The sequence below is a fragment of the Ostrinia furnacalis genome, unplaced genomic scaffold (genome assembly GCF_004193835.3).
Source record: "Ostrinia furnacalis isolate ACB-3 unplaced genomic scaffold, ASM419383v2 OfSCF4153, whole genome shotgun sequence".
NCBI classification, from domain to species: domain Eukaryota; kingdom Metazoa; phylum Arthropoda; class Insecta; order Lepidoptera; family Crambidae; genus Ostrinia; species Ostrinia furnacalis.
In genome coordinates, this window is record NW_021134392.1 from 71,741 (window position 1) to 96,194 (window position 24,454).

At 38.6% G+C, this 24,454-nt stretch overlaps 1 protein-coding gene across 8 annotated transcripts in view; it reads left to right on the forward strand.

The window, feature by feature from the left end:
• cno (adherens junction formation factor afadin) overlaps positions 1-24,454 on the forward strand; it is a 90,600-nt gene that overhangs the window by 19,223 nt on the left and 46,923 nt on the right. For 7 of the 8 annotated variants that reach the window (XM_028313110.1, XM_028313106.1, XM_028313108.1 and 4 more), the window contains exons 3-9: positions 2,697-2,826; positions 4,896-5,004; positions 5,705-5,895; positions 8,644-8,800; positions 9,634-9,759; positions 10,506-10,663; positions 15,314-15,395. In XM_028313110.1, the coding sequence (XP_028168911.1) occupies positions 2,719-2,826; positions 4,896-5,004; positions 5,705-5,895; positions 8,644-8,800; positions 9,634-9,759; positions 10,506-10,663; positions 15,314-15,395 (931 nt within the window). In that variant the 5' untranslated portion in view covers positions 2,697-2,718. The other variant, XM_028313113.1, reaches the window with a different exon arrangement.

The window sequence follows — 24,454 nt, forward strand, 5'->3', positions numbered from 1 at the left end:
TTTGCGATTTTCCTAGAACACCAACAAGACTATCGTACACACGCAGTATTCCATTAATGTAATAAATACAACTCCAGTGCCCCACTAATCCCACGTCACCGTCATAAATTACTTGAAGGTGCGTCTCATTTTTAGGTACAGGTTCAATCAGTTCAGGGTGTTGAAATAATTCTAGCTCACGCGGTCTAAATGATGTGCACCGAAGTAACTTTTCATGAAATGCGCGAACCACATCATCTTCGATATAGTTATTATAATTCAGAATGTAGGAAAACGTATTATCTAAAGTATCCATTGTTAGATGATATACAATAAGCTTTAGAAATTTTAAAAACCTGCTACGAAACACTAAAATTTGCACCAAAAACAAAGGAATTTATATTATTGGGGGATTTATTAGTACGTGACCGGTTTAATAGCACCTATTAAACCAGTATACCTACTTACTTATTTTTTATAATAGGTACAATTCAATATTAAAAAGTCTCAACGCCAAATTCGACTTGCGAAAGAAGTAAATGGGAACGATGAAATTCTCTTAGCGCGCACAAGTGACAACGACGTCTGCCCTCACGTGTCTGCCCGTTCGGGTCGACGCGGTTAGCTATCTTATCCCCGCTCCCGCGCGAGACCACGCCCCGCAACTCACGCGCTGCAGCGCAGCGAGCGACCGATCTTCTTGAATCGATGTAATAATAATCTATAGGATTAACGCGTTTTAAAAATATTGGTTCGATGGATATGTTTAACCTATTATTACTCAACAATCACATTTGTAATATTAAACTTTATCAAATGCACAATGTATTTAAGGTACATTACTGGATAAGGATTAATGGCGTATTGCTTGAATAAGCTAATATTTCTCGTAAAAAGTACCTACATTATAAAGATTTTATATCATCGCGGATTTTAAAAGGTGTACAATACTGTAGTATATTTTTTGATCTATCTTATAAGGTTCAGCCATCGTTTTCAGTGTAAGCACAATAACTTAACCAAAATTACAGTTAAATCAACCTATCTCAAAAACTATAAGAGATACTTTGATCAAACCAAAAATCGTTGAAAGAGTTAATTAGCATGCATCACCTCTATTTTTTTTAGAATTTTATACCCCGTAGTTATAAAAATAGAGGGGGGGGGACATACTTTTTACGACTTTGAGAGCTGATATCTCAAAAACCGTTCACTTTAAGAAAAATGTTTTTTAGAAAACTTTATATCATTTTAAAAGACCTTTCCATTGATACCCCACACGGGTATGTACATCGAAAAAAAAATTTTCATCCCTCAGTTACATGTATGGGGGGCCCCACCCCCAATTCTTTTTTTTACTATTTAGTGTCATAATTTTGTAGCGGTTCATACAACACATATTCCCATCAAATTTCATCACTGTAGTACTTATAGTTTCCGAGTAAATCGGCTGTGACAGACGGACAGACGGACAGACGGACATGACGAAACTATAAGGGTTCCGTTTTTGCCATTTTGGCTACGGAACCCTAAAAATGAATTGATGTTCGTTAGTCTGATTAAAACTCGAGAACGGCTGGGCCGATTGAGCTGATTTTGGCTTTAAAATGTTTGTCGTAGTCCAGGGTAGGTCTAAACGGTGAGCAAATACGCGCGCGACATTGTTTTTCTGTGACAGACAAAATTCCACGCGGGCGAAGCCGCGGGCGGAAAGCTAGTCAATCATATAAATAAGTAAACACTTTAAAGAATAATGTAAAATGTAATAATATCTTCGACCTTTTCAAAGCTCGCTTCGCCTGACCTCGATTAATTGAATAAGTAATGTTCTCGTACCATTTTCGCAGGCTGAATCAAAAGTGGGTCGGGATCTACCTATAGCATTATAATGGAATTAAACTAGTTCTACAATACCACACGATATATCAAGGTTAAACAGCTATAATAAATGGTTATTATATTGACTGAAGCTGAGGTACACTATAGTTAGCTATAGTGGATTCACTGATTCACACGATACGACGAATAAAATTAGGATGTTTGTGATTGGTCATTTGAACATAACAATATTAAACAAGTTATAAATTATTGTTGCTCATGTCCTAAGAAAAACTGAATTGAAGGGCATACTACGGGCTAAGCAAGGGTCGCGTAGGCGGATTCATTTGTGTAATCAAAAGGGTTATAAAATTGAGCATGCCCTTAATCTTGCAATAAGTATTTAATTTTTATGAACAACGACTTTCATTGTAATTAGAACAAATATGTATGTGATGCTTTTGTATCGAAAATTTCGATATTATGCTGCATCTGAAAAGTTTCCTCTATTTTCAAAATCTAAATATGTACTTTTCAGGACCTAAAGGTAGTATCGAAATTGCGGTGTGGAGACGCGTGTTCTTCTCCACTTTTTACTTAAATATCGAGCATCCTCGCATTCCTCGCAATGTCGATACACGCCAAAGGCCTTATGGTGTTCTTTTTGTTATTTTATACCCAGTGTTAATTTCATCTATATCAATAAACGCGAAAGGATTGACTGACTCACTCACTCCTCACGAAATCTCAGAAACTACAAGTGCTAGAAGTCGTAGGTGCTCAGTGCTCACTAAGACGGGATTTTGTAAAATTCAACCCCTAGGAAGTAAAACGGGATTCATTCGTACGAAGTCGCGGATGACCGCTAGTTGCTAATAGTTTTGTTTATTTGTTTCCAGGAGGACTGGATGAGGTGACACGATGGACGCGGCCGACAAGCGCATGCTGGACCGCGAGGCGCTCCGAAACATGATCCAGCAGTGGAACGCCAACCGGCTCGATCTGTTCGAACTCAGCGAACCGAACGAGGTAACGACATTTACTAGTTTGTTCTATTGCCTCACCAGCTTCGGCTGGCAGCGCCTCTTGCGTGTCATTTACTTTGTCACAGCCAATATTCGGTTATTTTAGTACGCGCCTAAAATTATTGGTAGAAAAAGTCACATAAATTATAAAACAGTTCCACAGTTTTATTTATTTATTTATATTAGGGAAACAAACAATTTTGATATACAGACAAATAATCACACAAAAAATAGGACAGAAATCAGCAAAGTTTCCACAGTTACAATTAATTTAAACTTTTGAAAGTGTACATAGATAAAAGAATGTCTACCATTTGTAGCCCAGTCGAAATATCACAAATTCATTGCAGATAATGCAACTGAAATAAGATAACAATTTCGCTATCGTTACAATCTCACAATCTATTTTCTGATCGTGTAATTGACGTAGATAAAGAAATATAAAACAAGGTTTTTAAAATACACCTGTTTAAATCTCTACATAAATTATGAATTGAATTTGTTATTCATGAATCTCTTTGAATTGTGATTGGATCACAGTTAGTGATAAACTTGATAATATACCAATATACACTCACGATGATGAGCTAGTCAATGGAACATGTTATCTCACGGTCATTGTGTAATGTGTTGACTAATGACACACAATAGTCTTGCGAGTACATAGCTGAGCTTCAACGGAAGTAGAGAGTAAAACCCGTTGGATGTTATAGTAGAAAATCATATACCGAAGATCGGATTTTTTGTATCATAGAGATAGTTGTAATTAGTTTTCTCAAATTCATTTCAACCATTCTCAGGTGGAATAGGAACCGACGACTTTCCGAATGCTCTGGTTTAACCACTGAGCTACAGAATGTCCGAATTTCAAGTTATTTATCTACGTTTCAGCTAGCGTCATTTGATTCTATTATTTTTTAAATATTATACTATTACTCAAGATAGAATTGTAAGAAAAATATCTAATTAATATTAATAGTTATTTGCGTGTCAATCAAATATAATATTGCACATGACCAATACCAGCTAAGATTATTCATTTATCTAAAATCGTAATTAATTAGACGCGTATTCAACGTTTCATATCTTTTATTTATTATCATTTTCACTTAATTGTGATGATCGATCTGCATATAATTAGATATTACATATGCTTTCAGTACAAGCATATAATGTTCTGCCGATAAATGCATCCGATATAATAAGCTGTCAATAGCAAGTGTCCGCAGGAAATGCGTTCGATACACGCAATTAACGTACATACTAAACGTCGCTTGGCGCTAGCCGTACGGGAAACTAACTTTCCTTGGATCTTGTTTAATGTTTGCAATATAATTAAAATCTAACACTAAGTTATTTTCTTTTTAAATATCGCCGCGCAGACCGTAAATCTCTTTAACGAATCTATAAATCTGTATTTCATACGCGCTACGTTATTGTATTCTTGATTGGCTCATTGGCATGATACAATATTGCGAGGGATAAGGCCACTGAAAATAACAGATTTACATTACATTTCCCTTTCAAGAAAGTTTTGAGTCACGCAAAGCGCTGTATAAACATTTTAGCATAGATAAACCTTTGTTAGCATTTCCTTATCTAAATGATAAGCGTTTTGTGTCTACCTGTTTTGTTGAACCTTTTGTGTGATATCTTGTTCTTATTTTAGCATTGAGTTGGGCTAAAATAGAACATTTGCAAAACTAAACCACATCCGATGATTCATAAATTTTAATATCATTTGTGAATCATCATAGAACTATTTATTGTAAATGTAGCGCATAATGCAACCATTATAAGATAGCGATACTTAACCATTAAATAAAAACTATTTTACTACTAGCTCCCACTGAAAATCAGTTTTGAGACATGACTCTCTGGCTGTCTCAAGGTTTGCTGAGCGGAGCTTTATTGGCTAAAGGCGCATTAGCAGTTCTTTGCATGAGAAATGTTCATCATCTCTCTGGATGTGTGTCTTTCTTGTTACTATGGTCAAATAAAATAATATTCTATTCTACTAGTTATATGAACTTTCGTGCGTAAGTTTATAATGTTTGAACTATTTTGTTTCAGAACTTGGAGTTCCATGGGGTCATGCGCTTCTACTTTCAGGATTCCGGACAGAAGATAGCCACCAAATGCATCCGTGTCGCGTCCGATGCCACAGTTAGCGATGTCATAGGTAAAATAGCGTAATAATTCGTAATCATGAAACTAAATAGTCGTTGTTAATTTCGGAGTGAAGCCCAAAATTACTTAGGTAGCTGAAACGTGTAATAGTATATTTCTTCATCAAACCCAAAGCTTAATGCTGTTTCTAAATATAATCATCATCGCTGTACGGACTTGTAACTTGTTCAGTTTTTCTTTACATTATGTCAACAGTCTGATATGATTAATTATAAGGAAATTAATAATTATGCACGTACATAATAAAATTATGCACGTAGCACTTTCAAATGTCCGCTGGTCATTCAGTATGTTATTTGTTTCCTAACCCCGCGGCCTGTGTGGTTTCTTGGTAATTAGAAGTCATTACCTTGTTCTTAACTTGCATCATAAACGGACGGATACAGTTAAGTATACGACGAAAATTATCACCAGGAATTGAGTACACGCATATTAGCCTAGATAGTTGATAATTTCTTACAAACTTTGACTCTCGACATTAGTATCTCGATGTCAATGGGTTATCGAGTTCAGTATGCAACTAGGTAAAACATTATGAATGTTTATGATAGATAATATTAATTAAGTGGTGGTTCAGTGACCTACATTATCTTTATCTCCGTGTGATTGTTTAATTAACGGACAATTGGTCTAATTTTATTAATTAAGTAATTTAGTATTATTTTTAATATTTTAATTGATGTTGTACACAGAGACGCTGATCGAAAAGTTCCGTCCAGACATGCGTATGCTGTCTCTCGGCTCGTACTCTCTGTGGGAGACGCACGGGCCCGACGACGAGCGCCGCCTCGAGCCTCACGAGAAGCCGCTTCTCGTGCAGCTCAACTGGCATACTGAGGACCGCGAAGGACGGTTCCTACTCAAGTGCCTTAGCAACAATGAGGTATGCATCTAAAACATTACAGTATAGGTCCCAAAATAGACCCCTGAGGTACTTCTTACGATGCCTATAGGTCCCAAAATAGACCCCTGAGGTACTTCTTACGATGCCTACGACGATGTTTCTGAGCGGCAAGAGAAGCCGCTGCTCGTGCAGCTCAACTGGCATACTGAGGACCACGAAGGACGGTTCCTACGCAAGTGCCTTAGCAACAATGAGGTATGCATCTAGAAACATACAGTATAGGTCCCAAAATAGACCCCTGAGGCACTCCTTACGATGCCCACGACGATATTTCGGAGCGGCAAGAGAAGCCGCTGCTCGTGCAGCTCAACTGGCATACTTAGGAACGCGAGGGACGCTTCCTACTCAAGTGCCTTAGCAACAATGAGGTATGCATCTAAAACATACAGTATAGGCCCAAAGTAGACCCCTAAGGTACTTCTTACGATGCCTATAGGTCCCAAAATAGACCCCTGAGATACTTCTTACGATGCCCACGACGATGTTTCTGAGCGGCAAGAGAAGACGGTGCTCGTGCAGCTCAACTGGCATACTGAGGACCGTGAGGGACGATTCCTACTCAAGTGCCTTAGCAACAATGAGGTATGCATCTAAAACATACAGTATTGGTCCCAAAATAGACCCCTGACCCTGAGGCACTCCTTACAATGCCCACGACGATGTTTCTGAGCGACAAGAGAAGCCGCTGCTCGTGCAGCTCAACTGGCATACTGAGGACCGCGAAGGACGGTTCCTTCTCAAGTGCCTTAGCAACAATGAGGTATGCATCTAAAAACATACAGTATAGGTCCCAAAATAGACCCCTGAGGTACTTCTTACGATGCCTATTGGTCCCAAAATAGACCCCTGAGATACTTCTTACGATGCCCACGACGATGTTTCTGAGCGGCAAGAGAAGACGCTGCTCGTGCAGCTCAACTGGCATACTGAGGACCGCGAAGGACGGTTCCTTCTCAAGTGCCTTAGCAACAATGAGGTATGCATCTAAAAACATACAGTATAGGTCCCAAAATAGACCCCTGAGGTACTTCTTACGATGCCTATTGGTCCCAAAATAGACCCCTGAGATACTTCTTACGATGCCCACGACGATGTTTCTGAGCGGCAAGAGAAGACGCTGCTCGTGCAGCTCAACTGGCATACTGAGGACCGCGAAGGACGGTTCCTTCTCAAGTGCCTTAGCAACAATGAGGTATGCATCTAAAAACATACAGTATAGGTCCCAAAATAGACCCCTGAGGTACTTCTTACGATGCCTATAGGTCCCAAAATAGACCCCTGAGGTACTTCTTACGATGCCTACGACGATGTTTCTGAGCGGCAAGAGAAGCCGCTGCTCGTGCAGCTCAACTGGCATACTGAGGACCGCGAAGGACGGTTCCTACGCAAGTGCCTTAGCAACAATGAGGTATGCATCTAGAAACATACAGTATAGGTCCCAAAATAGACCCCTGAGGCACTCCTTACGATGCCCACGACGATATTTCGGAGCGGCAAGAGAAGCCGCTGCTCGTGCAGCTCAACTGGCATACTTAGGAACGCGAGGGACGCTTCCTACTCAAGTGCCTTAGCAACAATGAGGTATGCATCTAAAAACATACAGTATAGGCCCAAAGTAGACCCCTAAGGTACTTCTTACGATGCCTATAGGTCCCAAAATAGACCCCTGAGATACTTCTTACGATGCCCACGACGATGTTTCTGAGCGGCAAGAGAAGACGCTGCTCGTGCAGCTCAACTGGCATACTGAGGACCGCGAAGGACGGTTCCTTCTCAAGTGCCTTAGCAACAATGAGGTATGCATCTAAAAACATACAGTATAGGTCCCAAAATAGACCCCTGAGGTACTTCTTACGATGCCTATTGGTCCCAAAATAGACCCCTGAGATACTTCTTACGATGCCCACGACGATGTTTCTGAGCGGCAAGAGAAGACGCTGCTCGTGCAGCTCAACTGGCATACTGAGGACCGCGAAGGACGGTTCCTACTCAAGTGCCTTAGCAACAATGAGGTATGCATCTAGAAACATACAGTATAGGCCCAAAGTAGACCCCTGAGGTACTCCTTACGATGCCCACGACGATGTTTCTGAGCGGTAAGAGAAGCCGCTCTTCTTGCAGCTCAACTGGTATAGTGAGCACCGCGTTTCCTAAGTGCCATTGCAACAATGCGGTAAGAACACAGCAACATAAAGTATAATCCCCAATATGGACTCTTGTGGCACTCCCTAAAGTGCCTACCATGATGCCTCGAGCAGCCAGAGAAGTCACTTCTCGTGCAACTCAACCGGCATACTGATGACCGTGATCCTATTCAAGTGCCTTAGCATCAATGAGATAGGTACCCAGGAGTAGTCTCAAAATATACCCCTGAGGTACTCTCTAGTAAAGTCTAGTACGATACCTTAAGCAGTGGAAACCGCTCGTATAGGATAGGGTCCCAAAATGGATCCCTGTAGTATTCCCTTCGATTCCTCGTCACTAAGGCATCGACTATTTGCTCGAGCCACACAACGATTTAGTACAAGCCCCAACACATACAGCCTAGCCCAGACGTACTTACTACGACGCCGCCTCGGACCTCATGAGACGAGAAGAATTAATCTCCATTATTTTGTCGGTCCCAACATAGTTTGTAACTTATCGAAGGGCATTTTATATTTACCTACTAACAAAAACTTTCGTTATTAATTTAAATTTCATCTTATTTATTGTTGTTTTTCTCAGGTTCCACTCTCAGGGGTCAACGAAAAAGGTGACCAAAATTTCAAACGGAAATTGTCCAAACGAGAGAAGAAGGAACTAAAGAAGAAAGAAAAATTATCGAGATTAAAATCCGACACAAACGACGAAACTCGACCAGTAGCCGAAAAGCTTTATACAGGTAAATAAAGTGTAATCTGATTTGGATTTGATTGATTGATATTTCATTAGGTACGTACACAAACATGCCCGCGCCTTCACTTTTTGTGTTCCGAAGCAATAAATAATGAGTTTAATGGCCTCTGAAATTATGTAGAGTTATTTATTGTGAAAGAATCAGACAAGCATTTCTGTAAATTGACACATATTTTTATCAAAGAGTTGTTTTGCTTATATCACGAAGTTATTTCAATTATTCACTACCATGGTCAAATACGTCATGCAAGTCAGAAAAGAAATGTCGTTAGCCACAAAAACGCTGAACAAAGTGAACAACTTTGTTCTTAATGAAAATACGACAGCGTTTCATAGTTTTGTATGTAAGCTGCAAGCAGGCGTACACTAAGTTTATAATGGCGGAATATACGTCTATGAAACGACGCCTCCGTAGACGTAACACTTAATATCAGTGTGCTTATCATGATTTTACATTAATTAGGTATGTGCTCGCTAGCTAGCGACTGCGTAAAAAAATGTCATGAAATGTATGACAGTTGATACAGACAGCGCTCCTAGCGGTTACTTTCAGAAACTAAAATTTTCATAGATTTTTAATACACTCAATAGCGATGACGTTCCTACGTTCGTAAACTCGTGGTTAAGCCGACCATTGATTTTTCGTCGGCCGATAGTTTAGTCGGGCAGTTGATCAGTATGCGCATGTATGGAATTGCGCACATTACACCGATTCGATTTTTCCGATTCTTCATGCAATTTAAATCGGGCACAACTATCGGCCAACTAAAAATCGGTGGACTGCGCCTAGTCTAAGTCCCCGTTCGTATTTGGCCGCAGAATTGCCGGAGACGTCATTCACGCGCAGCATCAGCAACCCGGAGGCGGTGATGCGCCGGCGCCGCCAGCAGAAGCTCGAGCGCAAGCTGCAGCAGTTCCGCAGCAAGGACGGTGGGCCCGACACCGGTGAGCTCACTCGCACTACACTTGCGGTTAAATGAGGCATAATACACAACGATAGGCTAGTTCACACACTAGTCAATAGCCGCCAGGTATTTAGGTGCACGATCCAATGTGTAACGGACGGATGAGTTGTTGAACTATGTCCTCAAGAATATCCCTAGACCCTAATTTTATTATTTTTACCCTAATTTAATTATTAATATCAATAGTATAAGTAATTTTTACTAACCCTATAAGTCTGCTTCTCATTACTAGCATGCCGTGGAAACACGTTATAGGATTACTATCTTGCTTAACACCATTGTAAATTAAGTATTAATCTAACCAAATGATGTAATCTGTTGTGTTTTCCAATAAAAAAAAAAAAAAAAAAAAATGAACTGTCAAAACACGCCTCTCCCATAGATTTTTCTTGTGGCAAAGACAAGCTAAGACGTCACTTTTTCGTCAGCTCAACTGACTAATATTACGATTATACTAATATATTATTTACCGACTTCAAATATACTAATTTTAAGGTCAATAGTCACTAATTGGTTTTATAACTCAATAGTTTGGTCAAATTGTCCATCTATCGAGAGATTAACATGCAGAAGTGCATGGCTAACTCTCTTATGTGACCTATTTCTTGCGTGCCACTAGGCCCAGTGCATTTTGTGAAACTAGGCTGAGTACCGAGAGACTCGCAACTCAAACCAGTGATAATAGTGATATTATCACTTAATGAAATCTATATTTTATTGTTGCAGGCGGCACCCTGAAGATCTACGGATCATCCCTATGCCCTGACGTACCGTACAAGACACTGCTGCTCTCCGTGGGCGACTCGGCGGCGGCCGTGGTGCGCGAGATGCTGGACAAGTACGGGCTGTCGCGCCAGGACCCGCAGCACTACTGCATCGTGCAGGTGCGCTTGTGTATAGCTCGCTCAACTGATGTTGAGGCGACAGGAGCCTCTAGGTCGGCGTGTGAGACACACGGGTCGTTGCTATGTCCCGACGTGTACAAGACACTACTACTCTCCGTGGGCGACTCGGCGGCGGCCGTGGTGCGCGAGATGCTGGACAAGTACGGGCTGTCGCGCCAGGACCCGCAGCACTATTGCATCGTGCAGGTGCGCTTGTGTTATAGCTTGCTCAACTAATGTTGAGGCGACAGCAGCCTCTAGGTCGTACACCGGTCGTACTGTGCCTCAACGTGTCATACAAGACTGCGGCTTTTAGTAGGCGACGCTGCATCGTCACGGTAATACTATCTATACAGTATTCCAACTCGGCCATATTTTTGAAATAAATGTCAACAGCCCCACGGTACGTCACGGTATGACAACATGTGATAGGGCTGCTCACCTACAGTACCCATTCTAATTACATCTGCCTACTTAGAATTTCTATCTAGTTTTGTGATTATATTTTTTTTTTATTAAGACAAACAAAAGTATTTTGTTTGTTTGAATGGAATAGGATAAAAATGCGTGTTGTTTTGTGATCAGTAGTTTTATTAAAATAAATACTAAAATAATTTTGAATCTACTAATCATAATGAGTACCTACTTAATGGACCTGTTGTTACTTTAATTTCAGGCGGGCGAAGTCGTGGGCAAAAGCTGGTTTTATACAATATAATTTTCATTTCAAATCAAACTAACTGAAAATGACCATTTTTGACAGTTAATGACTAGTTTTTGACAAATTTAACCGTAAATGACGATCAGTCAAATTCAATCACCTTAGTCATGTTCAACACTAGGCCATCGACGTCCGTTCGGCACATTCGCGACACCCCTGACTTTTGCATCTCGACCGCGTCCCGAGATTTGAAATTTGAAGGAAAGCTCGCGTTTTGTCGGTTTATATGAAGTTACAATACTGTATGATATTGTTACCGTGGCATCGTGCAGGCTCAGTTGTTATAGGTTGTTCAACGAAACTTGAGGCAAACACGTACTCACACTGATGTAATATTTGAATACAGAACACAAACGACACAGTCAAGTTCAAATATTGAATACATTAGCTACCGCGCTCTTGCAAAATGTCTGCAAGCAAGACAGAAAGAACTTGTCAGTTCGACGTCAAGACGTCAGCTCAGACAGCGTATACAAATACAAATATTTGCTTGTGTTGATGGCCTCAACTCTCGTTGCTCGACCTATACCATCCATCACTATACTATGAGGCGACAGAAGTCGTCTAAGTCAATGTATGAGAGACATAGGTCGCCCTGTGCAGTGTCGAGAAGATATCTTCTCTATTAAGAAGCTATGCTGGCAAGAGGAACTGTTACAGATAGTCTTGTCAATACAGAAACGACTTTATTGATAGCTCAACTGAAACGACTCTTAAAACTAGAAGCCTGTGATCAATCACATCAATGTAAATTGTAAAGTAACACAGAGTTGAAGCTATGCTCAAGTTGAATAAATTTATGATTGGTAATTAAATAAGGAGCGGAAGCATTATCCAGCAATGAACGTTATTAATATTTTTTATTAGACATACCTACATCTTCGGTCGAGCTGTTTTTATTTTTGGGGCATAACGTTCCTACCGTGCAGTATACTGTGCGCATTTACATAAATTCAAGCAATTAAGTGACTTGCAAAGGATATTATAAAATGTCTCCGGGTATTATTAGATATAACAAAAGAAATTAGGTTATTGTAATCTCAGCAGTGAATTCGGAACCTCTAAAATATGCTTTGCTAGAGCTCTAAACTAAGCACCGCGTGCACATAACGTGGCCTTAATATAACATTATAAGATTTATAAGATATAATAAATCAAACTCACAATTTCATTAGAAAAGAAAGTGCTAATATGTAATGTAAAACAGCTTATTATCACCATTTGTTGCACTTCATTAGTTATAATAAAACTATTAATGCTTGTAAATTATGTAGGTACTAGCTTTCCGCCCGCGGCTTCGCCCGCGTGGAATTTTGTCTGTCACAGAAAAACAATATCGCGCGCGTATTTACTCATCGTTTAGATCTGGACTACGACAAACATTTTAAAACCAAAAACAGCTCAATCGGCCCAGTCGTTCTCGAGTTATAATCAGACTAACGAACATCAATTCATTTTTATTTTTATTTATATAGATAGATATTATATAGATAGTTAGCGGCCGCCGGCGACTTCGTACGCGTGGATCCCGTTTTACCCCCTTCATCTATCTTAAGCGGTTTAGATTTTTTTCATACAAATGTTTTTCCCGCTAACTCCCGTTCCCGTAGGTATTTTGTAATATCCTGTTGTAACTAAGCTTTAAGTTTACTAAGGTACCTGCATGCCAAATTTCAAGCGTCTATCTTACGCAGTTTAGATTTTTTCATACATATGTTTTTTCCCGCTAACTCCCGTTCCCGTGGGAATTTTACGATATCCTGTTGTACCGAAGCTTTAAATTTACTAAGGTACCTGCATGCCAAATTTCAAGCGTCTATCTTACGCAGTTTAGATTTTTTCATACATATGTTTTTTCCCGGTAACTCCCGTTCCCGTGGGAATTTTACGATATCCTGTTGTACCTAAGCTTTAAATTTACTAAGGTACCTGCACACCAAATTTCAAGCATCTAACTTAAGCGGTTTAGATTTTTCATACAAAAGGATTTTTCCGCTAATTCCCGTTCCCATGGTAATTTCGGGAATTTCTTTCTTAGTGCACCTCTACGGTACCTAAACTACGTCCCTTCCAAATTTCAAGTACCTACGTTTAGCCGTTTAGGCTGTGCGTTGATCTGTCAGTCAGTCAGTCAGTTTCTCCTTTTATATATTTAGATTAAGTCGTAGAACATTTATCGTTCACTAATATATCTAAATGATGTTAAAATAAAAATCAATTATTTTATTGATCTTCACTTTTAAGTAATAAGAAATAGCCTGTGTATTTTAAAATTTTGCAAAATAAATTAGTATAATTATAGTCCAGTCATTATAGTAAGTTCACCTCGGAATTCGAGATACCCAGCTGTAAGTCTGTAAATACGTGTATATTGACACCCTAAAAGTTGTCTCAAAACCTACATATGGTAGGGTGTAAGCAACTATTAAATTTCAAGGTCAACGGTCACAAACATCGGTTTTTTGCGCTTTTTTTAGAAATATCTCTTTTTCTGTGGGTTTTTTGCTATTTGTATTTATTATCAATATTGTAGAATACTAAATTCTCTACAAATTTTGTTTAAAAACTTTTTTTATACGGTGAACCGTTTTCGAGATAGATGGCGGAGAGCGCGCGGTCACTGCATCACTACAGGTCTACTTAAACGGTTTAGATTTTTCATACAAAAGGATTTTCCCGCTAATTCCTGTGGGAATTTCGGGAATTCCTTGTTGTAACTAAGCTTTGAGTTTACTAAGGTACCTACATGCCAAATTTCAAGCGTCTAACTTCCGTTAAGCGTTTAGATTTTTCATACAAAAGGATTTTCCCGCTAATTCCTGTTCCCGTGGGAATTCCTAAGTATACTATAACCTGCCCAGGTGTATGAAGAATAATTGTACCAAGTTTCGTTAAAATCCGTCGAGTAGTTTTTGTTTCTATAAGGAACATACAGACGGACAGAATTCTATACATGAAATATATTTTCAAAATAACTATCAGGGGGTGATTAGTGATCGATACTGATGCCAAAAATGCAATCAGTAAAATTTTTGTCTGTCTGTCTGTCCGTCTGTATGTTCCTTATAGAAACAAAAACTACTCGACGGATTTTAACGAAACTTGGTACAATTATTCTTCATACACCTGGGCAGGTTATAGTATACTTAGGAATTCCCACGGGAACAGGAATTAGCGGGAAAATCCTTTTGTATGAAAAATCTAAACGCTTAACGGAAGTTAGACGCTTGAAATTTGGCATGTAGGTACCTTAGTAAACTCAAAGCTTAGTTACAACAAGGAATTCCCGAAATTCCCACAGGAATTAGCGGGAAAATCCTTTTGTATGAAAAATCTAAACCGCTTAAGTAGACCTGAAGTGATGCAGTGACCGCGCGCTCTCCGCCCTCTATCTCGAAAACGGTTCACCGTATAAAAAAAGTTTTTAAACAAAATTTGTAGAGAATTTAGTATTCTACAATATTGATAATAAATACAAATAGCAAAAAACCCATAGGAAATGAGATATTTCTAAAAAAAGCGCAAAAAACCGATTTTTGTGACCTTTGACCTTAAAATTTAATAGTTGCTTACACCCTACCATATGTAGGTTTTGAGACAACTTTTAGGGTGTCAATATACAAGTATTTACAGACTTACAGCTGGGTATCTCTAATTCCGAGATTCTTACCTAATTTAAGCTTAAATGACTGGACTATTATTGTATTTTGTATCTATAAATATGGTGTATTTTATAAAGTAAAGTATCAAGTAAAAGGGTGGTACAATTATGACTGACCAACGAGTACTCTTTTAAACTTTTTCTTTAACTTAAACGTTACTTGTGTTATAGTTTCACAATGTCCTGTCCTAGTCTTCTAACTTGTAGTCCCATAGTTGTATAGTCTTGTCTTATAAATGAAATTTTAATAATGTCCTTTCTATCTCAGGTGGACACTGCTGACAACTCGGAGTACATACTGGATGACGACGAGTGCCCGTTAGCCATCGTGATGTCGCACCCCCACCATAGTAAGTACTTTTAATGGTATACTAGCTTTTCATGCGATCTGGGGGCGAAGTGTGAGTTTACGTCAAAGGCATTCGATATTTTCTTCTTCAAAGTTTCTGCTAGGGGCGCTGTACAATCCGTTATACATCAATGTTACTTTTTTAGTCGATATCGAATGCGTTTGACGTAAACTCACACTACGCTCCCTGGCTAGCGTGCATTTCAGACACACATCGTAGTTCGTACGTGTCCACAAAATAGAGAAAAGAACTATCCTGTATTTTCCAAAAGTCTCAGACTGTGTACCTCATCTAAATCGGTACAGTGGTTTATTCGTAAAATGTACTAACTGAACGCTGAGAGGCATTAATATTTACTGTTCGGCGAATTACAAGGATTTTTTCAAGCACATCAAATAAAATAGTAACACTAGAAGTTTACTTACACAACATTACCAGTTACTTAGTTCTCTACAATTTGTTTTAGGACAAATACAATCGCTAAACTAGCTTGTTTTCAACCGACTTCAAAAAAGGAGGAGGTTCTCAATTTGAACGATTATTTTTTTGTTGAATAGGTATTATCAAAAGGGTGGTTTCATGCGAATTTGAAGAAAATATTTCACCCCCAAGGGTGGAAAATTGGGGATGAACTTTTTTATACGCAATATTTTTAATTTTTTTTTTGTGTTTCAGCATTTGAAGTCGGTTTTATTTTTTTAAAAATTTAATTATTGTTGTCCAAATACCACAAATCATATTAGTATTATTACTAGTATTATAAAAACTTTTACGTGAGTTATTCGCTTTGCCATATTATTGCTCTTACTTTTTGTAAAATACGTAATCAACCACGCTAGTTTCAGCGCAGGTAATAGCAGCAGCAGCTCTCGATAATATCTATATCGTAAATCGTAAACTCAGTAATTTAGTCATTCTTTAAATTATAAGGTTGTGTACGTAATAATCATACATTTTTATAACTTATTCATTTTCACTCGTATATTTTAAGGTTTCATTATGATTGTATGTAGGTTTGTTAAGCATTTAGTGGAATCGATTAGTTCGTTCGTTTAAGCCGAAAGACGTCCACTGCTGGACCTTTGTCCAGCAGTGGACGTCCTCTAGCTCGGCCTCCCCCAAGGATTTCCACAAAGACCGGTCCTGCTCCGCTTGCATCCTTGAATCGATTAGTATTCGGTATTTAATATCAACAAAAATAGTATTTTCTACGAATTCGTGTTATTTGTTCAGTCCAGTTGCAAGTTAAACGAAAACACCCTTAACTTTTGCGGTGACCAAAACTTTTGAGACCCACCTTAATTTTATAACATAACTAGCTTTCCGCCCGCGGCTTCGCCCGCGTGGAATTTTGTCTGTCACAGAAAAACTTTATAGCGCGCGTCCCTGTTTCAAAAACCGGGATAAAAACTATCCTATGTTCTTTCCCGGGACTCAAACTATCTCTATGCCAAATTTCATCAAAATCGGTTGCGAGGTTTAAGCGGGAAAGCGTAACAGACAGACAGACAGACAGACAGACAGACAGACAGACAGAGTTACTTTCGCATTTATAATATTAGTTGGGATTAGTTGGGATTTATGAAGCCACACGGCTCCGCTGCGCGTAGTTTGTGGTTCGTGACGAAAATACAAGTGCACATCCCCCGGGGTCTTACGAATCATGAATATATCGAGTATCGAGTTACACCATGCTTGATATTCAGACGTAACAGTGAATACATTTAAAGAATTGAATGCGGTTACAAAATTACTTCTTCATAATGTTACTAGAGATATTAGGTAAATACTTAGATGTATATTTTTTATTTTATTTATTAGGGTGGATTCGACCAAACAAGTTAATATTAATCTCAGAATAAATCGTCAGTTTTGACATATTTCCCATACTGAAACTGTCAATGTGCCAGTTATACCAGGAGTTATTCTCGGATAAAAGTTTGGTCAAATCGGACCTTAATTATATTATATTGAGCTAACACCGTTACAAACTTACAGACAGTAGGCACACTATTGGATACAAATAGATATAATCTTTTAATTTCACACTACGCTCGTAGAGCTTGTTATTGAAACACGCAAATCTAATCATACGGCTTTGTTGACTCCGTTGCACTCAAATCGATCTAATCGTGTCGCCCGATCCGTGTGTGTGTGCAACGATAATTACTGCGGCCGCCATTCACTTACCGGCATCAGATAACCGTCCACGAATCAAGCGGCCTTCCGAAATCAATACCAGCAGATCTATCTTACACTGATACGTGAGAAATTGCACTAAAATGTTTTCGGCGCTATTCGAAAGTTGATAAGTGTTCGTTACACGTCTCGGCCGGTGAAAGTTCTTAAAAACTTAATTAAGTGTGCAGTGGTATATCGAAGCCACTTCTTAATAAAGTAACATTTCATACGATGGCACCACGCTATAGTCTGTGATTGATTCACATTATCTCTAATTTAAAATTACATTAACCAAAACATCGTAATGAATAATACGAGTATATTAGCTAAGGCAAGGCTTACGAGTCTTGCCTGTCTTTCTGCTTCTATAGAAAAAAACATCTCGTATATTGCACACTTCACAACCCCCTGCGGGCTTCACCACCGGACAACTAGACGTGAATTGGGATTACTACCCTTCACAATTGACATCCCAAGACGAAGTAGATAAGCAATTGGATTTATCATTGATCATATCGCTCGTTAATAATCTGGTTGTTTTTGAGACGCGAGTAAATTGGTATTTATTCACGTGCTTCACTTTAGATCGCATTTGTTACTTTTTACCCATTGGTGTGATTGAACACGAGTTTTTGTTTAGTGTAAAACCTATGGTGAAACTAAATTAAATTATTGGATTAAGTCAGAATGATTAACTTGTTCAACGTTTGCAATAAATATGTTATTTTCTTTCAAAAACATAGTTCCAATACAAATTAATAAATTGCAATTATATTAAAAAGCGAGCACATTCATGTTAATAATTTATTGTATCAAGTACTATAAAAACCAAGCTGAAATCATAATAGTTTTCCATATAAAGCAGTGGAAATTGGAAAGTGGCTACAATTTTTGTGTCAAAGCTCAAAAGACAAAAGTAGTTTTTGTTCCGTGTCTTGAGGGTCGGTTTTCCCCAACCGTGAGTGTGGTACGGCACGCGAACGGAACTAGCAAGAATATTGGTTGCACTTTCAGTGGTTATCGGGCGTGCCGTCCCTCCCACAGCTTGGGGTGTCTTGTATGTTGACAGAGAGTTTTATTTGGCTGGACAGACTGAAATGGAAACGTCGGCTGCGATTTCTCATGCAACTCTATTGTGTCTAACATTTTCGATCAAAGCTTTTGTTCAGGATATTGGAGAATTCAAGAAAAATACAAGATTAAGGTTAATACACGATTCAAAACGTCATATTGTAGAACGATTTCACATTATTATCATATAATCCTAATTTTGTTGAAGCACAAACTCTTTAGTAAAACAAATAAAGCTTTTACATGGTGGTTACAAAGTAATTAACAGAAAATGCTCCTATTCTAGTCTTTCGTTGTTTTGCCATTCCCTAAAAACCGACAGGCACTTACAGGCGCAAAAGAAAATGCAATATCATTGTGTTAATGACAACATTAGCAGCACTAGCAATTACTGCTTATTTCCAAACAAACGATTCCATAAAAATGCGTCAGTGAGTGATGTCTGCCTATTTTTGTTAACATGCCTGTGATTGTATGAATATTAAACCATTCATTTATATGTGTCTGTTCACTACCATATTATACTAAAATTATCGACATTCCCTCCCGGTGGAGAGAGGCGTTTGTGATCCGCCATACATATCGCCACTAATTGACAACGCTACGTCTTCGTTAGTCAAATTGCTAATTCAATACTAACTCCAGTGAGACCGTTCTCTATCCATCCAAAAATTTATTAAATTAATTCAAAGGAACAACTTCTATAAAATAACCATTTCTGTTCTTTGATTCGCGCTAATTGCCAATTTCAAACTAGGGGCATGCCAACAACAGCACGAGTGCTTGAATTAATTAAGTTTTCAGTGAAATGAAATTTTCAATATTTCGTCATTCTTCATTTTTGTTTTTTGATTTTGTACTATAGTGTTATTTTCATGATATTATGTGCCTAATACTGACCATCGATAAATGTGATGATGGGATTGGGCAGGGAAAGGGATTAAACTCATTCAATGTGGGACAGAGCATATTAAATCAACCCTCTCTGTATGCGGAGCGTCACATTGATTTACATCGCAGATGGTTGATTGACTGAAAATTAAACTTCACTGAACAATCCCGCTATTGTAGCAAACATTTTTGAACCAAAGTAAACATTTCGTACACATACACGTTTTTAATTCCAGTTTATGTGAGGGTAAGCCAAACATTATTTATACACAGTACATTTCCATGCAAATTACCATTTTACCAGACAACAATATAGAACCGCAAGCGCGGTACGCTTTAATCTGCACGAGTCAAGTATAATCTCTTAATCAACGCGAGTTGTAATATGATTTTATTTTAATTGTGATTTATGTATTCCTTACAATAAAATAATATCAGACTTCTGTCGTACGTAACCCAGTAATGTAAAGTAAACAATCGACTTCGTACAATATTAAATTTGAACTGCCTTCAGCGCGGGTTAGCTTCGTTAGAAGTTGGGCCACGGCAATTTACAAGTCAAATAAAGGAGTCTCAGAATTTTCAACGTAAACGTATTTCGTTTGAACAAATCCACTGTTAAATGTTGAACTTGCATAGGTAAAATACAACGTGGTAGAGTTTACTTTCAGTTTTACAGCAACTTGAATATGGAATTTTAACCCCTCTTGCTACTAGAATGAGTAAATGTTTACGTCCAACACTGGAAATTCAATAGATATGAGATTATAGGGTAGGTACTTCATCACTCCTTCTTCCACAACTTGAATGTTAACAATGATTTAACGAGCTGTTCATTTACACTAGTTCAGTAACCGGAGATAAGCTTTCGTGTTAGTTAGCGCAAACGTTTCGTGATAGAACATAACCTGTAATCTATAGCAATCAATGACGAACAATGTGTGGTGGACTTATGTTAATACTCCAAAGCTCGTGAAACTTACAAAATAGGAAAACACTATTTACCGAATTTCACCCAAAACAGTCTGAAATCGAAGGTAATAAATTCGTTACCATGTCGCTTCCGACTCGGACTCTCTAATTTTTAATGACGGATTTATTCGAGCGCTCAGACATTCAGAACTGATGGTTAAATGTGCCTAAAGTCGGGGCTTATGTATTTTATATGAAATATGCTTTTATAATTGAGGCATTTTACCGAACAAACGTAATAAATCGTACGGATTATTCAATCAGACGCTTTTAATCACATTTCTCAATAATTCGCAAACAGTGTTTGACATAGAAACATTTTATATGAATACAGTGTACTAAAGCTAGTACGTAATGGCAGTCGTTATTCCGATTCTAGGATCGTAAAGGCTGTTCGTAAACGTTTGACAAATAAAACGTAGCTAGATTTGTTTCAACGCTGAGGTTATGTGCTGGAGTTAAAGAAAGTCCTTACGTTTTCACATATAAAATGTATTTTCCCTTACTATTGTAGAAGCGAAAATTGGAATAATATTGGAACTAATTTATTTATTTACTTTCATTCACCTTTTTGTATTACGAAAAAAGTACAAGTCACTCTATCAATATAAAAATAGCAAATAACGAATACGTAGCGTAGAGCTCAGCCATATGTTTATTGCAGAGAACACTCTTATTTTCGGCCATCAAGATGACACACATTGTGTCTCCGTAATTCACCCGGGCTCTACCTAACCCAGTAATTGGGTCCTTTCTCTTTTTTCCTTATTGAAAGCAGAACAAACAGGTTATCGTAGACAAATTATAAAGTCAAATAAAGCTTTTACAACATTTCACGAAATATTTTATAACCTGAACCATGAGAACGAGAACACATAGCAAACAACTGAAAGTGGAACTATTATTTATGAGATCCTTTTCCCTGTTATTTTTTATTTACTTACATCAAATGAAATAACTTTTAGGGATAGAGTGAAGCATTTGACTCATTGACCAATATTTTAAGTGTGTTCATTAACTCGCTAATATTGGGGGGCTAGAGGTCATATTCTGTTTGCATCGTAGGGGCAATTAGTCTTCGTTACGAGTGACGTGCAAGAGCTTTTTACGCGGACTATAAAGTTCAATCTAATTTCTAACGGGAAATGAATGGGTCGTTGCGAACTGTACGATAAGGCGGTCGTCAAATGAAACCCTCGAGCGGCCGTTATAGTAAATGTCTCCTTTCCCGAGATTGACCTCTACAAAGAGGACATCCCTTTGTAAGGTAGATCGAAAACACTTAAATGAATTTAGATCAGTTTACATATTGTTGGGCTTAATCCGAATCAAATTACCTATACTATGCCCAAATAGAGACGTTAATGAGGCTTCAGTTTCACGATCCGGACATTTATACGATTTGCATTGTGGAATACGTCCCCCGCTCTAGATTTTGCTTACAACTCTCCTGAGTGTTGTAAATTGCGACCTCTTGCCGAACTGAAGTGCAACAGAAATATGCTCCTTGCTTTAATTACGTACTTTGTGTTGTGTGGAGTGTTTCTCAACCACACTTCTCGAGTTGTACTACGTGTAAACTTAAAGTCGCGTGCTATTGTCGCATAATAATCATTCTGTTTGGGTACGATGTCCGAATGATATTGTAGACGGCGTGTGTTAGAGCCATTAGCCGCTCGTTATGTTGTTTCTGCATGTGTGCAATTTCCGTGTGAAGTCCTTCTGGCAATGGTGTGGATGGACATAATGCTCGTCGCGAGGCACAATGGGAACACACGAGCGGGAAGAGCGGGCGCAGGAGGCGGCAGTCGCCTGGCAGACGCCGCGCCGCGCGCCGCACGCTCCGCGGCGTGTCAGACATGGATTGGGGCATTCGCCGTAAGTTGGCTCGTACACAACTTTTTCACCAAAGCTCGCGATTCGGCTTGGCTGTCGACAGAGGCCACCTCTGCCGCCGGCGACGCCGTTGCCGATCGAACCCGATAGTAAACAAACGCATGTGGCTCCGAGGAGTAGTCTGACCGGTGTGCCCGCAGATGCCGGTCGACTGGCCGGTATTTTTAACTCGTTTCGCGGTTCGATGTCCGTTGCTTCGCCGAATCGATATGCATAATACCGTCCTTGAAAGTTTCAACTTTTGCAAAACTTAAAAAGTGTTTATTGTTCAATAGAATTATCTGGATTTCCCCCATCGATGGTTTGATCGGTTCGTAAGTTGCAAACTTGTTTGGACATTCGCCTGTAATTTCATTCATAAGCCGACACGGAACTTCGGAACTTTCTAAATCGTGTTACGACGTCGTTGCCAGTTATATTATACTATTTTGTGTTACAGTTAACCGGTTTATTTGGCGAAGAAATGTCAAGATATAGGGGAGTTTTACTGTCGGTCCATAAAGTGATGTGTCTACGAGTAATTCGACCTTTAGCATTATCTCGAATCGAGAGTAGTCCCTCAAGACGGCTTGTTAGTAGCGACAAGAGAGTGCTAGTGTGCGTGCCGAGAAAAAGGCAAAGTTAAGGTTGAGTGGTGCTATTTACACGTCACACACGAGGGAACTATTACGACTTTTGTTACATTCTTGTATAAACATTAATTATATAAGTCTGACAAACGCAATATTTGTCTTTACCAGTCCAAGTAATCCTGTCCCCTAATGTTTTGAAAGTTCTCCAACTTTTGGTCTTCTGTTCTCGTTTTCCCTGAATTCCGCAAAGTTTATAACTCTACATGTGTGGTAAAACATCTGCGGCATATCATGCGAAAACATGAATATATTAAAATTCTTCCCAAACAACAATATTTCTTGCCTTACTTTCAAGGATTTTCTTTAGAACTTCTTTTATTTATCAATAAAGTGTAAAATAATCTTCATCAAAGACGAACTAAAACAAAGTTTTCAGTAGTATAAACACGAAATAGTATACAAAATTCCCATGAATATGGACAATATTTCGATAGGTTCCCAATAGGTTAACTTATCGAGTCCCAATTAAAACTTTAACGAGTCATTAATTTCCTACTTCGATTTACATTAGGCAGTATTATTATTCTTTGAAGTTTCCCACATTGCTGGGTAGCTCTTGATTTTCTTTTGTATTTTTGTGCAGCGCTAATTTGAAGGCGCATTATGACTATTCTGCTGCAGCATAATGCTGAAGTGGGTCGTGCTTTCAATTACTTGCACGTCCGTCAAGATTTATTTAGGAAGTGCATGATCATATTCATATGAATAACATACTTAGTGTAATATAAATAAGAGTATTTTTTGCTCTTGCCAATTCTCGTTAATACAACTTTTAAAAAGTTTGCAAGGTAAACTCGTTCACACGTCTAATGTAGTTACATTGTAGTGTAAAAGTCAAGGTGGTTCGTACTTTCGTAGTTACCGTCGCACCTGCCCCAATAACCTAATAGATGCCGAGACGGATGGCCTGTGTGCTCAAGTCGGGAACAAACTGCCCGTAATGGATGGTGGCCCTTCGCCTCCACCTTGCGACCCTGTTTACTCACACATCCACCCTGACCTGGTATAAATTAACCCTATATGAAGTCATTTACAAGCAAGGGTTCTTGTTCTTGTCTTCGCAGATCACAAATAGTCGGTAAAGCTAGGGGATATAACTTGAGCTCCACAAATTAATGTGCGATTAACTCTTCGGCGACAAAACTTTTGGACTATGAATCACCATTAACGTAAATTATTCACTTCGAAGTTAGGAGTTTAGTGCTTAAACTTATTCCTTTGAACTTAATAAGTATTGAGGCTCATTCATAATATTAATTAGATTTTAATTGGATTGGTACTTGTATACCACGCCAGAAACGGAATTTCAGTTTTTATTATAGGTCAGGGCATTCGTCGAATAGTACGTCAGAATCAGTAATTAAAAGTTTTTATTGGGTCAAGTTATTCATAGAATAAGTAGGTACCTAGTACATC